This window comes from Prinia subflava, chromosome 8 (genome assembly GCF_021018805.1).
Source record: "Prinia subflava isolate CZ2003 ecotype Zambia chromosome 8, Cam_Psub_1.2, whole genome shotgun sequence".
NCBI lineage: Eukaryota > Metazoa > Chordata > Aves > Passeriformes > Cisticolidae > Prinia > Prinia subflava.
Window position 1 is genome coordinate 14,625,973 of NC_086254.1, and position 17,143 is coordinate 14,643,115.

The 17,143-nt window shown below is 51.6% G+C and overlaps 1 protein-coding gene across 2 annotated transcripts in view; it reads right to left on the minus strand.

The window, feature by feature from the left end:
- The window catches only part of SBNO2 (strawberry notch homolog 2), a 48,261-nt gene that overhangs the window by 14,322 nt on the left and 16,796 nt on the right, over positions 1 to 17,143 (minus strand). Inside the window, exons 1-12 of one of the 2 annotated variants that reach the window (XM_063403223.1) lie at positions 13,478 to 13,771; positions 9,572 to 9,739; positions 5,853 to 5,945; positions 5,251 to 5,347; positions 4,908 to 5,068; positions 4,361 to 4,494; positions 3,762 to 3,852; positions 2,619 to 2,762; positions 2,005 to 2,122; positions 1,502 to 1,607; positions 613 to 766; positions 115 to 291 (exon numbers count right to left, since the gene is read on the minus strand). In XM_063403223.1, coding sequence (XP_063259293.1) covers positions 115 to 291; positions 613 to 766; positions 1,502 to 1,607; positions 2,005 to 2,122; positions 2,619 to 2,762; positions 3,762 to 3,852; positions 4,361 to 4,494; positions 4,908 to 5,068; positions 5,251 to 5,347; positions 5,853 to 5,945; positions 9,572 to 9,739; positions 13,478 to 13,522 — 1,488 coding nt within the window. In that variant the 5' untranslated portion in view covers positions 13,523 to 13,771. Of the gene's footprint in view, positions 1 to 114; positions 292 to 612; positions 767 to 1,501; positions 1,608 to 2,004; positions 2,123 to 2,618; positions 2,763 to 3,761; positions 3,853 to 4,360; positions 4,495 to 4,907; positions 5,069 to 5,250; positions 5,348 to 5,852; positions 5,946 to 9,571; positions 9,740 to 13,477; positions 13,772 to 17,143 lie in introns of those variants that run through there. The other variant, XM_063403222.1, reaches the window with a different exon arrangement.

Below are 17,143 nucleotides of genomic sequence, written 5' to 3' on the forward strand. Positions count from 1 at the left end.
AAATCCAGACATCCAGAGGTTTGGACTGGCTGCCAAGCCGAGCGATAATTAACCCCCCTTTGGCTGCAGAGTGCACAAAGCCCTGGGTGAGGCTGGTGGGTGCTGCTGCCATACCTTGTCCCTGGCCAGCTCCTCCCGGGCCAGCTCCACGAGGCGCCGCACCTTGGCGGCGATGCAGAGGTACTTGAAGAAACGCTGGTGAGCCGACCAGAACTGCCCCCACAGCGACTTCCGAGACTCCAGCCCGATCCAGTCGGCTGCCTGCTGGAACACCATCAGGGCCTCTGCCCACTGCAGACAACACCAAAAAGAATGAGTTAATGGCAATCCCGTTCCTGCCTTGGGGAGGTGATCAGGAAAGTCTGAGGGTTGGTAATGTGGTTTAGAATCATTGGTCACCCTCTCCGTCAGCATGATGCAGCTCTGCTCTGCAAATGTGGAACTTCCAAATAGAAGCAAAGAAGTCTAAGTTGTTTTAGCGTTCTGTACCTCTTTGCCTTCCTGTGTTTGAGGTCATGGCTACATTTAGGGGCCTCACACCCTCCCACATACCATGGGCTGTGCCCAAAGCATGGTCAGACTCAGCCTCCCCCTACAAGGGGCCCAGCTCACCAGCTTGGCTGCCTTGTCGTAGACAGCCTTGTACTGCTCGTCCAGAGGGATCTCCTCAATCCTGAAGGTCACCCCAGTGAAGCTGAGCTGCCGAGCAATGTACATCCCACTGACCTTCATGTCCATGGCCACGATCTCCATCGCGCCGACTCCCCTGGGAGAGGAGGACAGTTGTGGGACCCACCCTAGAGCCCCAGCTGTGAACCCCAGCTCTGGAACCCCAGTTTTGAATCCCAGCTCTGAACCCCAGCTGTGAGCCCCAGTTCTGAGCCCCAGCTAAGAAATCCCAGCTGTGAAATCCCAGCAGTGAAACCCCAGCTGTGAAGCTCAGCTCTGAACCCCAGCTCTGGAACCCCAGTGACAGAAACCCAGCTTTGGAACCCCAGTTTTGAATCTCAGCTCTGAATCTCAGCTGTGAGCCCCAGTTCTGAGCCCCAGCTGTGAAATCCCAGTTGTGAAATCCCAGCTGTGAAACCCCAGTTGTGAAGCTCAGCTCTGAACACCAGCTGTGAAATCCCAGCTGTGAAACCCCAGTTGAGAAGCTCAGCTCTGAACCCCAGCTTTGGAACCCCAGCTACAGAAACCCAGCTTTGGAACCCCAGTTTTGAATCCCAGCTGCGAATCTCAGCTGTGAACCCCAGTTCTGAGCCCCAGCTAAGAAATCCCAGCTGTGAAACCCCAGTTGTGAAGCTCAGCTCTGAACCCCAGCTCTGGAACCCCAACTCTGGAACCCCAGCTTTGGAACCCCAGCTCTGAGCCCCAGCTGTGGGACCCTCCCTCTGCTCTGGGGCCTCTCCAGAACCAGCCCCACCCTAACCCAGCTCATCCTCGGGCACTGCAGCACTTCCCACACAAGGCCCCCACCTGCACAGGGCTGGACAGGACTCACCTCTTCTCAATTGCATGCAGGAACTCATCAAAGGCTCGGAATGGGGTTCCCTCCCCCCAGATCCCCAGGCGGCTCATGTAAATCATGTTTTTTGGCTCTGAGGCGCCTGTTGGGACAGAAATCACTGTCAGCAAACATACAGCACTCAGGAATAGTTGTGACTCAAGTGAAGAAAACGCTGAAGAGGTTGTCATTTGCTATTGTGCTTTTGGAGACCTTTCTAATCATTGCCCTCCCCATGTTCAGTGGGTAAACATCACCAAGCAGCTGGAACAGCTGGCCAGGAACAAGTTAAACTGGAGAGAAATTAATCTGACCCACCAAAAAGTCACAAGTAACATCAGTGATGGGGTTTGGGGCAGATCTCAGCACGCTGAGCTCCTCTCTATTCCTGCAGCACCACCGGCCTCTCCTTACAGGATCTCACACACCTCAGGGTGCCCCTTCCTGTCAGAGGAGACCTCTGCCACTCTCACAGCCACACCATGGGCAGAGCAGCTCACCTGTGGCACTGGCATAGACAACCCTTGCTCGAGGCAGCTTGTTCTGCAGGTCCAGCACTGCTTTGCCCATTTTGGTAGAGCTGGCGTTTTTGGCTTTGTGGCATTCATCAAACACAATCTGGAGGGGAGTGTCAGTCAAGGAAAAAGGATCTGTTTTCATCCCCAGGATGGGAGCAGACAGACAACATAGCCCAGTCTCCTCCAAGCAACTCAACAACCTGTCCCAGTATTAAGAGGACTGACTCATGGCCCACACATGGAATCTGCTGGGTTTGCCCAGCCCTGTGCTCTTCAGACCCAAAGTCATCCACCCCTCCCTCCCTCTCCCTTCACCTCCAAGGTGTGTCCTGTAATACTGAGGGAGAGGAATGCTGAAAAGGTTAATCCCAGCTGCTTCTTCCCCTCCTCCTCTTAGCTGCATCCTGGGAGGAGGAGGAGGAGGAGGAGGAGGAGGAGGAGGAGATGTGAGTGTGAGGGATTCCTGTCTCCCGCAGGCACTGAGCTGCTCCCCGTGACTTCACATGGCCCCAAGCTCTTTGCTCCCTGCTAAAGCACAATCACAAGCAGCAGCTCCTCTCTCTCTCCACTTTGCCTCTTGGCTTTTTTAAGGATACAACTCCCTCAAAGTTTTCCCTGCACCACTCCAAAATCTGTTTTAAGCGTGTCCTGTGCTGTCCCCCGGCCTGGCTTTCACCGATCAGCGCCGAGTAGGTGGCAAAGAGGACTCCTTCTGAGGTAGCTGTGTCGCCGTATTTAATCTGCAGGAAGAAGGGCAGGAGCACACACACGCTGTGATTGCTGTCCCCAGCGTGTCACACCCACCCCTGCCCACATTCCCTGCTGGACACACATTCCCACTCTGAGAATAAATCCCAGTCTGAGTTCAGAACAGGCAAAAAAGCTGTTGGTAGCTGATGTCCTCAGCATTTGTGTTTGGCACTGAAATATGGTGATGACAGGAACTGTAAATGCCTGGAGAAGTGCCCCAGCCAATGTGTCAGCACATCTGGAAGCCTGCAGTGAACTGTGGGGACAGCGCAAGGACATAGATTTTCTGGCAAAAAAAGTGCTTAATTTTTTTTAAGCAACAGTTTAGAGTCTTTCATTGCTTTGACTCTTCCTCTAGAAAATAATTTTCTCTTTGACCAGGTGAGATTGTTGCCTGTCTCGCTGCCAAGGGTCCCACATGTAAGGAAATACAAGGCAGGGGGAAAGACCGTGGTCCCAAGCTGAAGAAAGTTCCATTCAAAATCTTCTGGGGCTGAAAACAAAATCCCTTTCAATCTCTTAGTGGAGCAATTCAGAGGTGTCAAACACCTGTGGTTTCTATGGACTTTGTAAGAGCTGGTTGTTCAATACCATTAAAACCAGAGGAGAGGATTTAAGTGAACTGGAAGACACTAGACAGAGATTCAGCCACAACAGACACCAGTCTGGCCATCTACAGCTCTGAGAAATGATTCCATGAACCAGCACTGGGAAAGGCTGGCCCAGGAGAGCAGAGCACATCTCACAGAGCTGTTCCCTCCACAGGATTCCTTAGGAATGGTGGAAAAGCTTCCAGCTCTGCTGTACTTGCACTTGCCTGCAGACACTTCCCACTCCCTGCAGGGAACAGCTCTGTGCTCCAATAAAAATAATTTGAGCCCCGAGTGGGAAGAGCTGGCTGGGAGGAGGGAACAGAGGCTCTGCTGCTGCCTGAGCCTCGTCCTGCTCCTGCTCCCGGGGGCTGATTCCCAGAGCTGCTCCTCTCCTACCTTGTTCAGAGCATGCACAGGAATGTGGGAGGCCTCGATGTCCTTCAGGTCTCTCTCAGCATCGTACTTGAGGTCATTGGAGACGCTGAACCTGTGAAGGAGGTGTGGGGTGGTCACCTCCTCCTGGGGCTGGGCATGTCCCCGGGGAGGCAGGGCTGATTAACACGGTGATTAACAGCTCTGACTAAAGCAGCAGGAGCTGTGCAGAGCTCTCACATCTCCCACACACTCCAGGTGTGAGATCTGACAGCCTGTCTGCCCCTCGGGACAGGCTGTGAACTGCAGCAGAGCCCCATATTCCTGCCTCAGCCCAGGAACAACCCTCCACAACTCCAGGGAGAGCAGGGCCAGGCTTGACATCTCACCCCAAGGAGCACAAAACCTGCTATTTCACAGTGACTCATTCCCCATCCGGGCTGCAGGGGGAATATTCCCTTTTCACAAGCAGCAGTCAGGCACTAAGAGGTGGAAACGATTTACCCAAGGCCACAGCATGACTCAACTCTAAAGCCAACATCAGCACTAAAGAATTCCTTACTTCCAGATCCAAACTAAGTCCAAGGTCTTACGGGAAAAGAGGGGGAAAAAAATCAACTTACCACAAAGCTTTTTTCCTCCCTTTAAGATAATTTTCAAAGATGATGCCTGCAACAGTCCTGCCCTTCCCGACTCCGGCACCGTCCCCGATCAGGAACCCAGCCCGCTGTCCATTGGGCAATAAAACTTCATGTTGCTGCAAAACCGAGAATAAAACTGAAAATTAAACGAGATTTGCCTTTGCTAAGAGCCTTGATGTGAGCACCACTTAACCCTTTCACACATCTCACAGAGGAGGCACATGCACTGCTCAGCCAAATGACAGCAAGGTCATGGTCAAGCCCAAAGGGGCAGTTCATGGGAAAGGTCCCCAAAATGTAAAGCCCTCTGCAAGAAACGTTCAGGGTTCCTGCCTCTTAGGGAAACAGATGCCACAGAAGTCCCTGCCTTCAAACAATCTCTCAAAAGGCACTTAAAATGCCAAAGCAGTTCCATCACCCTGATGGGAACATCACCCAAATTCCAGTCATTTTAAACCACATGTGAACACTTGTCCCTGCAAGAGACACTTTCCTTTAGGGTGTGGGACACCTGAGGGGCAGGAGGTACCTGGCAGGCGTAGATGATGGCTTCCAGCTGCAGGGCAGACAGGGAGCCTTTGTCAGCCACAGAGCAGGGCAGGGAAAGGCTGTAGGTGATGTCAGGTGGGGGGACACTGGACAGGGTGCTCGTCTCAACCACCAGGTCAGGATGGTGCTTCCCAATCTTGGCTACATGAAAACAGAACACAGGTCAGTCGAGGTCTTTACCTCCAGAGCTCATCACCCAGCCAGAGCCCTTGCTGTGGAGTTCTCCTAGAAAATCACAAGCCTGGGAGGTGCCACAGCAAACACACAGTTAAATTAGGCTGGTCCACAATGGAGTGAATAAAATTTCCCAAGGCAACACTCACATTTTGAAGGGATATATTCTGCATAGGTCTCTGTCTGCCCCAACTCTTCTGTTTCCTCCTCCTCACCTTCATCTTCCTCCTCTGGAGGAGCCTGAGACTGAAGAAAACAGCATTGAACCCAACATTAATGTTCTTGCTGAGCTATAGACATGTGTGGTGCTGTGCCTGGCCTCAAACTGCCACTGACACCGTGCCCCAAAGCCAAAATCCCCCCTAAACACAATCCATTCCCAAACTAAGGAAAACCATCAGTGAGAGCCCACCCCAGGGGCTGCCCAGTGCCTGGTTCTCACCAAACTGGGCAAAGATGTTTGCACCACTTTTGGCACAGGCTGTGGGGTCATGTGAACCCTGCCCAACCTGCCCTGAGCAGGCAGCTGGCCCAGCTTTACACCCAGCACTGCAGAGAGCAAAGTCCTGAGAGTCCCTTAACACAGCGAGGTTCCCCTCTGGGAAATGTAAAACACTTCTGGGAAAGGGCAGGGAATTGTGCCTGCCCCAATTTCTTGTCTCAGTCCCTCTGAAGGGAAAGAGGTCAGAAGTGTTCCCCCAGCACTGGGATGTCACCAGGAGCACCCCACTGAGGCCAGCGTGGCTCTTACCTGGTAGCTGATGAGGAGTGGGGTGTTGGGGACGGCAGGAACGTGGTCACTGGAGCTGTTCAGGCCAGGGAAAGGTGTGCTGGGAGAGAACAGCTGAAACACAGAGCGTGCAGGTGAGGAAGGGCACACATGGAGATGCACCAGCAAAGATCCTTGGGCACTGTGATCCCTGGATCGTGCAGCTTGCCAGGAGAGAGCTCCCAAGACACTCCACAAGGAGAGAGAGCTCCCAAGATACTCCCGGGCTGAGGAGATCCTTTATATGCTCCCACACAAACAAATTCACCCTGGAATTTCCCAGCAGAGAGCAAGGTCAGGCCAGCAGCTCACAGCATCCAAAGCAATCAGCAACTCCAGGAGCAGCACTGCTCCAAGTTTACAGCCTGTGCAGAGCGCCAGGCTCAATGACAGACCCATACTCCACCAGAGAAAGATGGGAAGTTCTTAGGAATAAACACTCCTATTTTTAAATAAAATTTAAGAAAAATAAAAATAAGAAAGAAAAAAAACCCACCCTCCATTCCTGGAAGCCTGAGTCAGAATTACCAGAAGGAAGCTGGACAGAACAACTGCTTTCAGTGCCAGCAAATCTGGAGTGCAGGTGAAACATCCCCACCTACAAATCCAAGCTCAGTTTGGTCTCGGACAGGAGAAAGGGCAGGAGCTGCTGGAAGGGCAGGATGTGTTCTCGCAGCTCCAGCAGCAGGAAAAGAATGCAAGGCTGACTTTGCATCACAAAAATCCCCAAAGCACAAACCTTTGCTACCCTGGCCCAGCTTTGGCACGCACGATTCCACCTCGGGAATCGCAGGGGAAGCAACAGGAACAACCTTGGCTGTTCAGAGCGTTTGGAAACCACCCACACAGGTGAGAATGTGCTGTGAGGGCCAAAGAAAGTGGGAGCAGGAGCTGCAGTGGGAGATGGATCATCCACCTGTACAATTCCTGACTTTGCCTACCCTCCCTCACCTCCTGGTTTGATTTTCTCCTCCCTCTGTGCTAAGGGCATCCAGAGAGGAGGAACACAAATCCATGAGAGCACAGGGCTGGAAGCAGGAGAGAGACTGACAATTGCACAATCACAACCTTGCTCTTACTCCAATTTTCTCCTCTCTGCATTATTCTCCATTTTGTCCCACCTTGCTGTGATTTCCCTGGGAAGGGAATCAGCCCCAAGCCAACCTCCCTCTGTGTAAATCCCTTCCCTGGGTTCTGAGCTGAGAGAAGGCTGCTCACATCTCAAACATACTGTGAATGAGCAACAAAAAACTGCATCAGCAGCTCACAAATTCCAGTCACAGACTCCCAAGGCTGGGCTGTGCTTCCCAGCCTTAAAAACACAGGGAACGTGTGAGGTGGATGGCAGAAAATACAATGTATGACAGGGACTATTTTTAAAAGGTTATTTCACAACTCCGTTACAATCAAAGCTGTTTTGTCTGCTGCTCCTGCAAATATTTCACAGGGTGGCAGATCTTCCCTCTCTGCTCATTCCTGGGTGTTAAACAGAGCCAACATATTGGATACAGCTCCTTTCCTTGGGATAACAGCTCTCTGCACATGGAGGCACTTCTGTGTCCAGCCCTTTCCACTTTGATCCCAAACCACCTCCAGCTTCAGCACTGGGCAATCAATCCAGGGATTCTCAGCAAGCTAGGAATGTTGATTTTTAAAAAGCACAAAGCTTTTCCTGTAGCTGGGATCTACAGGTGGGTCTCCCCCAGGATGCACCCAGGCTCCTGGGATGTCCCACGCATCAGGACTGTGAGAGACTGATGTTCCTGCTCTGTCTGGGTCTCTGAGACAAAAATTCTGGGAAAACTACACTCCTGATAACCCAGCAGGGGCCTGTGGGTCAGAGCTGGCTGCACAGCCACAGCTGAGGGGTGTCCTGGATCACAGGAGTCAGGATGTGACTGATGTTCCACCACTGTAGCTTAGTGACTGCTCTGGCTGCTCAAAAGCCAAAACTCCTGCAATTCTGTGGAAAACTACAATGGTGTGGTGATGTGGGGAGGGACAAGATTATCTGAGCTGCTGACACCAACGTGCAGAGGCCAGTGGTGAGGCAATCTGGCAGTTCTTTCACCAAGTGTCCTGGTACACAGCGCCACTTTCACACAAAAATGAAACCAAAATCTCCTGTCCAGGATGCACCTCACTGACACCACCTCAGGAAATGTTACTCAGTTAAAAAACAGCCCAAAAAGGCAGCAACCCCGCCCCAACTGCCTCAGCAAACACAGATAAGACAACACTTAAAATAAGCTGGCAATTCCTTTCCAAAGGAAGTCGTTTATAAATGGAATTCCAAGGAGTTAATTGGCCTTATCTGAGCCCTAAAGCTCAGCAGAACACAAGGGGCGAGGGCAGGACGTGAGGAACAGCATGGGACACAAGGGACAGGGAACATCACAGGGACAGGGACTCTGCTGTGCTCACACAAGTCAGTCTCACATTTACACAACCTTTATTTCTCCCTTATTTTCTTCATGTTGGATTTAGAACAGCATTTCCCAGTAAGTTTTTGTTGTGCACTCCACAGACACAGAACTCCTGGATTTTCTACGCATTGAATGTCTCAAGCAGAGTTCACATGTTTGGAAAGAGGCCACCACAGAACCATCTCTGCAGGGATTTGAGCTTCTACATAAAAACCCAACAATAATATGGGAACCGGAGCAACGTGGCTCCCCTGTCCTGGGAGATGCATCTGATCTCCAGCATTTTCAGCCATCCAGTTTGCAAGGCTGGGATGTCTGCAGCCATTTCTTGTGTTCCAATAGCTCAATCTCTTCCTGCTGCCTCAAAGTGACAAGTTCCAACTGGTCTGAGGCTTGCAGACCGCTCAGGGAAGCACAGCCAGAGACACTGAGCACAGCAGAGCCTCAAATGCAGCAGTGACTACCCCAGTTGCCTCCTGGGGTAGCCACTTTGGGTGGTTTTCCCTCATTCTTCCTAAAAGAGTGACCTACAGTGGAAATGTGAGGCACAGATGGACAGGCAGGGCGAGAGGTGAGACCCAGATCAGGTGGATGTGGATGATGTGGCTCCAACAACCTCCAGAGCCTGGTGGTGCCCATGTCAGTCCCCCAGGCAGAGCAGAGAGCACAAGGCTGGTGAAAATGCCCAAAAATCCCCACAATCAGGTGATGCTGAAGGCCTGCAGGGAGCTCCCGCACCCCAGAAGAGTCTGGGATGTAAAAGCTTGCAAGGACTTGGACTCACAAAGTAAACACAAATGGCGAGTCTTAAGTTGAGATAGTTATTTAGTCATTGTTACTGAATTATTTGCTCTGTGAACAAACAAAAGATGCTGCTGTGGGGGGAAGTTAATAATTCATGTCAGGGTGGTTTTCCTGGAGTCCATCCCTTCAGTACTCCCACACCCTGGACCTGCTGAGTGTTTTAGGGATGGATCCTCCTCAGGATGCACCTACCTGCCACAGCTGCCAGGAGAAAGAGCTACTGCCTGCACTGCACTCTGAACGAGTGCATGAATCCCTCTGAAAGGAATTCCCTCCTGCTTCCAGGACACTGAACACCTCTTCACCCCTTCCCTCCTCCAGTGAAGTTGGTAACAGCGGAATAACATCACCACAAATCCAACCTCACCCGAACGAACCGGGTTGGTTTCTTAATTCCTCGGTAAAACCCCCACGGGATGAAACCTGAGGTGTCTCCTGTCTGCTGGGAGGATGGAAAGGAGCAGCCCCTACCTCGAGCTGGCTCTGCTGCGGGGTGCTCACGTCCCACAGCGTTGGCACGTGGTTCAGGCTGTCGGCGGGCAGGAAGTCCTTGGCATCCACGATGTCCGAGAGGGAATCCGCAGGGGAAGAGAAGAGGGAGTTGTTGTTGTTGGAGAGCTCATCGAGGTATGAAGAATCCTGGAACAGAGGCACAGACATGGTTGGAGGAGGCAGGATGAGACCAGACAGCTGGATGAGCTCCTCCAGCCCCACAGATGCATACTCAGGCAGCGAGCTCTGATTTCTTGCTGCTCAATGAGTGGCTCCCGCTACTTTGCGCCCCACAGATCCCAGAAATTAACCTGGAACTGAGCACGGGCTCTGTGGTGCTGTTTGAAAATCTGTTTCTTGAAAAAGCAGGAAAAGCCCAGGCCAGGAATGTGGGTACAAGGTCAAGGCTGACTCGGGCTGTGCACATCCCTGCACCATGGACTGGGAGAGACAGGAGCATCCAACAGGGCATCACTCAACTCCACTTTGTGCTTGATAAAAAAGGTTGCTAAGGGGTGCAAAGGCTTCAGCTTGACCCCAAAGGACTTGTGGGTTTCATTCAAGTACAGGGGCCCCCAGAGACCCAGCTACACCCGATCACAGCGTGGCTATTTCACTGCAATTTCCAGTGTGGCACTGCCTGGAGCCTGTGGGAAACATCCCTCTCCTCCTGGCAGGTTCTGCACACACGAGGCTCTCAGGAGCAGGGGAAGGAGTGCTGGTGTCACCTGGATTTAAATCTAGGTAAATCCAGGCAGATCTACCAATCCTCTTCCCAAGGGCCAGCCCCAGCCTGGACAAGGAATGTGCTTCAGCAGCAGGGACCAGGCTCTGCCCCTGTTCATTTTTCTGGTGACTGGGCTGGATGGTTTGCAGCTGTTTTATTTGCCAGCCCAGTGATGCTCTTGCTTTGAGCCACATAGACTTTGGCTCAGAAAGAGCCATCAATCCCCTCTCTAACATCAAGCCCTGGTCTGGTTTCCCTATTTCAGGTGGCAAGAACCAAGACCCCATAAATACTTCCTGCTCTGCATTCTTCACTGTGCCACAGACCCTGCCCCTTCCCCAGCTCCATCCCATCACCTCAGCCCTCCTCCCACACCAAACAGCACTTTCAAATTTTGCCAAAGCAGAAAAACTTTGCTGTTAATTAAAAGCAATGTATTTCCAGCAATAAACTCAGGTCCAGCCAGAGATGAGCCTGTGTCCCTGAGGAAAGGGCAAAAGGACAAACAGATCTGTCTTGGTGGCCCCACAGATGCTGCCAGCATGGGTGGCTCTGTGGTTCCTCAAAGCTGTGGCAGCACAGCCCAGCCAGAGCAGCAGGATAACCCACCAGGCTGCAGGAGGAGTCGCTGCTCACTTCCAGTAAAGGGACAATTTCCCACTACAGGCAGAAAGGCAGCCAAAGACTCTTAAAAGTCACTTAGCCCTGCCTGACATAAACCCACGAGCAGCTGAGCCTGGCCATGCTGCTCCCAAGGGATTCAGGCCAAGAGTTGGGTTAGATCCCTCTGATTGCTATCAAAAGTTAAGGGTTTGTAGTGTTTAAACCACTGGGACACGTGCCCTTCCCCTCCTGCCCAGGGATGTCTCATTTGGCCCGTGTGTGCCCTGAAGCCATCAGGGCAGGTGCTGGAAGCACTCCAGCAATGGCAGGTGTGATGTGGGGAGTTTGGATTCCTCAGTTACCAACTTGTGGACCTAAAGACTCAGGGAGCGAGGGCAGAGATTCCTGGGCAGCTCCTGCTCCTGCTCCAATTTTAGGATTGCTGAGAAATCATGGCAAATGAATTTATCACCTTGGAATTGAGGGATCTCTGGACTCACACTCGAGAAAGCAGCACACCACTTGGGTGGGTCTGGCCATGGCCAGGGTGAGTGGCCTGTGCAGGAGCCAGATGGTCCCAGATCCCACCCAGTCCCTTGCTGGGACACTTCCAGCAGGGTTTGTTCACCTGCAAAGGGCACTGGCACAGGTTGGGGAAGGAGGAAACACCTGCACATCCAATGTCATGGCAGGGGAGGCTGTGGGGCAGCACAGAGTGGCCATGGGGTCCCAACAATAGGCAAGGGCTGGGCTGGAATAGCAACAGGATACGGGAAAACCTCATGACCCAACCTGAGATATTCCAGCAAATGTCACCCAGCCCCTGCATCCCCAGGAAAAACTCCAGCCCCACCACTGGGCTGAACTGGGGAGAGGAAAGCAGCCTCCAAGGCAGGGGGAGGACAATACTCCTCCTGCAGTGATGCAGTGATCCCATTCTCTGCCAGCATTACCAGGCGTTACTCACAAACTTCCAGAGGTTCTCATTTGTCTTAACTAATTGCGTTATCTAACGAGCACTGAAGTTAATCACCTGCCAGCTTCCTTGCTCAAAGAACTTCACCATCACTACCACCTCTGTAAATTTATCAGACCCAGGGTAATTGTTTAACACAAGACCACGGATAATCACCAGTATGAACCAGTATGAACCAGTATGAACCATGCCTGGACTAATCACAACACTGGTTTTCTGCTGCAAACGGGAGCAGCTGCCTTGGTGAGCTCAGGGAAAAGGAAGGATCACCACCTCAACCAAAAGCTCATGGTCAGCTCAGGCACTGGGGTTTGAAACACATAATTTTGTCTCTGATTCAGACGGATTAATGAGAATTTTAAGTTTATTCTCATTAGAAACATGACGTTCTACAGCAGTAGCACTTCTGTTTGTGAAAGTCAAATTTCTGCACCACATGGAAGTTGTCCTGACAGGCAGAATCTTTATTTCAGATACTTTCCTGCACCTGTTTTTTATTTAAATCTTATTCCAGGAATTCAGCATTTCTTTGGCATCCTCTGGACTGGCCCCAGCAGGTCCAGGGCTCTTTTGAGCCGAGGACCCAGAGCTGGAGGCAGAGCTGCAGGTGGGTCTCAGAGAAGAGGATGATCTGATGCTACTGTAGCACACAGTAATCCTGTCATTATCCCAAAATTGAGATTATAAAACAATGATCTCCCTAGAAAAGATCAGGAAAAAAATCAGGGTACCCCAGCCCAGACATTTGATCTTTCTCCAAGCCCCTGGGAACAGCTCAGCTCCCTCAGTCAAAACAAAGTGTTAAAAATAATGAAAGAACAGGTGAAGTCTAAATACAGACAGAACAAGCATCCTAAAAATATTTTTTTTTCCATCAAGCCATCAATAGAAATAGTTTATTTTCTGACAATCCAGACACTGAGGAAACAGTGTCTGCAGAGCAGCTCTGGATGACTGCTTGCAGAGCACTCAAGTGAAGAGGGACTTTTATTAAAAACCTGTCTATATACCCAAATACACACCCACAACCACAGCCACACTTCCAGCCAAGAGAGATTTAGCACCTCAAAAATCACAGATTAAGCAAATTATTATTCAGGAGTGACCAAATCAGCAGCTGCAGATCATCACTATAAAATCTTTTAGCTGCCAAACCCCCAAAATCTGTCTAAATTTGGGGGAATAAACTGGAAGTGTGGAGGGTTTAGCTCTGGCTGGATGGTGCTCCCCTCGTGTCCTGCAACTTTGGAAGTAAAACCCCTCAAAGCCATCACACCTCCACAAACACAGGGGTCAATCCTCAGACTGCTCCTTCCCTCCAAATTCCACTCTCAGTGACCGAGTTCTGACTGACAGAACAGCATTCAGAAATGCAGGTTCCACCAAAAAAGAAATCACATCTTTGGGACAAAAGAAAAAATAATAATAATAATAAAAAAATCTATTCTCGGTCCCCAACGTGGAGAGGTGTCACTCCCAAAACTCTGCAGCCACTGCTCCTCGGGCAGCGTCCAAACGCACGAGGAACTCCAGGGAGGAGGAGGAGGAGGAAAAACCCAAGGAAAAACGAGGTTTTTACCTTGTAAAGAGACGGGAACTTCAGCCAGAACTGCATTTGGGACATTTTAGAGCAGCATTCGGGGGGCTGTCGGCGCGGGAGGCAGCAGCAGCAGCAGGGGGAGGGTGCTCAGCGGAAAGTGGAGAAAGGTCCATTCACAGCCTGGGCTCATCGGGGGGCTTTAAAAACCAACATGCAGCAGGCAGAGAAGGGAAAATGGAGACTCAGGGCCCGGCAGAGCTGTCCTGAGCCCGGAGATTTGCATAGACTGTTTAGTCACGACGAGAGGGCTCTTACTTCCTCTAAGTCCAGGGCTGACTTTCAGGAAATGATGCCTGCTTGGTAAGTCAGTGAAATTACTGGCAGTGCGAGGAGAATTACTGTACGTGGTGTAATCCAACCACAGAGCACAGTAAACAGCGCCAGGGCTCTGCAGAGCCAGAGGGCTCCCTCTGCTCCCCTCCCCGGCCACCCAAAGCCAGATTTTGTCCCCTCATAGTAGCCCCTGCTCTGGGCTGGGGGTCCCTGTCCTCCTGTTCCACCCCACCCCGATTTCAGGGCTCAGGTGAAGCGGTGGAAATGACAAAACTCATGTTGGTGTCCCCCCCAAGAGCCATGTGCTGTCTTTGTCCTTGGTGTCTGCCCCACCCCAAATTGTGCCTTTAGAAATCCAAAGGAGTGGCTCATTCTCTTCCCTTTCGTCCCTGGATCGCTGTTATTTCCCAGGGATTGTTGCCTCCCCTTTCCAAGGCTGTCCCTTTTAACTTTTAACAGTTTTGGTAACAGAAATAAGCAAAATTTCTGGTGGGGGAGAGAAAAAGGGACAAAAAGGGACAGCTGAAAGGGATGTAAAATTAATAAAGGTCTCCCTCCAACGCCACTGGAGATCAAAGGAATCATGCAAAGAATCCCCCACCCTCCGGAAAATCCCTGGGAACTGTCCTGTTTGCTTTGGGTGCTCCTGTTTGCTCTTCCCTGGCAGGGCTGGTGGCAGCCCCGGAGCCGGGCTCTGCCCGCGGGGTCAGTTCCAGTTTGCCCAGCAAAGCCAGCAGTGCACAAACTGGGAATGGGGAGGGAGAGGAGCCCCTGAGTGCTCTGAGTCCCTCTGTCCCTGCTCCCAGCCCTTCCAGGCACCCCCAGCACGGCTTCAAGGGAGAACAGCTCATCCCTGATCCACATCTGAGCCAGCTTCTGGTGCCTGCTGCTGTGGCTGTCGCTGCTCAGGCAACTCCTCTCGGGGCCCTGTGCCAGGAACAGCTGGAAAATCCCATCTTTATCAGGCACTTCTCAAAAAAAAAAACAATCCATAGCTGTGGAGTGAAAGAAGCACAAAGTCCCAGCAGGCCCGGGAGAGAGGTGAGCAGATAAAGCTCTCCAGGGAGAGCTGAGCAAAGGAATTCTGCTTTGTGCCATCAGAGGAGGAAGGAGGATTGGCCCCTCTAAGGAAAACTCGCCAGGTACTGAGGCTGGAAAACCACCCACAGGGCAAAAAATCTGCAGCAGGGCTCATTTCCAAGGGCAGAACGCTCTGCAGCACCGTGGCTCCACAGGGACTGAGACATCAACACGAGGATCCACATTCCACCCTCAACACACCTAGTCCAGGAGGATTTTCTCAATAAGCAAATGGGAAAGAAAAACACCTTTTCCCTGGCATAACTGCAATCACAGCTGGGGCTCCCAGGAGGAGCTGGAGGATCTGTGGGGCTCTCCCTGTTTCCAGGACCCATCTCACCTCCCAGAGGAGGCTGCAAGCAGCAGGGACCAGCAGAAAGTCCTGCAAGGACTACAGTGACAGCAGAATTTGGTTTCTGCTGGTGGGCAGCAGGCTCGGGGTGGAGAAAGGCTGAGAGTTCTCAAGGCTGCTTTTCTCTGAATTTGCTGTATTTATGAGCAGGCTCTGCTGGCCCGTGGGGCAGGTGCTTTAATGACACGTGTGGAGCGAAGAGGCCAAATTAATTTCTGTAATGTCTTAATTAGCAGCTTGCTGTGTGACCTTGACTGAACCATTGTGTCCTGCCTGAGCCAATCGAGGCCTTGCAATTTGTGCAACCTTTGGAAGAGCAGGTGGATTATTTCCTCTTCCTTTTCTGTCAGTGAGGCAAAATGCAGACATGAGAGACCCGTGCTGGTGAAGGAAGTGGGAACACAGCGCAGGCACCCGGGGCTGCTGCATTGATTCTGCAAGACCACAGCAGTGTAATCACCTCAGGGAAGATAAACCACTGCAAAACCACCACCTGGAATGCTCCCAGCCTGTCCAAGGGGAGAGGCAATCCTGCTCCCCACAATTCACCCAAGAACACGTGTGCTGACAGACAGGGACGAGGAAAGCAGGATTATTTCAGCTCTCACATCTGATTAATCCCCTTCCAGCCAAGCCCAGGCTTGGGCAACCTTCTGCACCCCTTGACTCAGAGCAACTCTGCTTTGAATTAAAGCATCTATTTTCAACCATGTCCCCATGCTCTGCTTTTGGATTCTATTAGCAGCACTTTTAAGAGCACTGAGCGTTTCAGACTGGCTTTTCCCGCTTTTGTTGGCCTCGGGAAGAGAGGAGGCAGGGAATGGTGCCTGCCAAGAACCTCAGAAGGTGTGGACATCACTGCTTGGAGGCAGCAAGACAGATAAAACTATCAAATTTGGAATGGGGGGGGATATCTGAGCCCTCCAGGCTCTTTTACCCTTTTCCCCAGGGCCACAGGCATCTGAGGGGGCTCCTGCAATCCACTGACAACAAATGATAACTCAAAAACTGAATTATACCTCCCTTTCCTCCTGGGAACCAGCTCAGGGTGCCTCAACTGGAGCACTCCAAGCATTTGGTCAGTGCACAGTGAGTTGTTATAACCACAGCCTTCACTTTCCTCACCCCAGGCCTGCAGGATGTGTCAGGTATCTCACCCAGGGGGTTATAAATTGTTATTACATCAGCCCAAACCTGCAGTGCAGAAACAAAGACACGAGCACGCAAAGCCACTTGTCCCCCCAAGGCCAAGAGCCAGGTAACTGCCTGCAAATGCATTTTAATGTCTGTGTTCCCTGTAGACATAACTCCAGGACTGCAACAGAAGTTCCAGGACGTTTCTTATTCCAGGAAACTCTTTGCTTCAGCCACAACCAAGTGTTCCATATAATTTAATAACTGTTGCATTGATTTCTCCTAAATCACCACAGCTCTGTGTGCTGCAGCACTTCTAAAAATTAATACTTTTTTTAAGAGCAGGTTAATTTCTCCTCCTGCTTTAACAAGAAAGATTCACAGGAGATTGCAAGGGGCTGGTGGTGAGGAGAGGGCTGGTTTATGATTAACAAGTGTGGTCAGGAACCCCCATCCAGCACAGCAGATTAAACAAGGCTGTAACTGCATCTTTACAGTGTTACTGAAGGTGACTCTGCCCAGGAGCAGCAAATTCCTCCTGGCTCACAAGATAAATCCATCTGGCCTGACCTCCTCCCTCCAGCCCAAGCAAAACCCACGTTTTAAGAAAGGGAGCAGAGTTCCTCCCAAAGCGTTTACACCCAGAGCTGCTTCACTGAGGGGAGAGGGAGGATCTGCAGAGTCCCCTGCACACACACCATGTCCCCAGCTCCACCTTCCCCAGGAGCTGCTCCCCTTCCTCTGGGGCTGCTCCCCTTCTCCTGGACCTGCTCCCCTTCTCCTGGGGCTGCTCCCCTTCCCCTGGG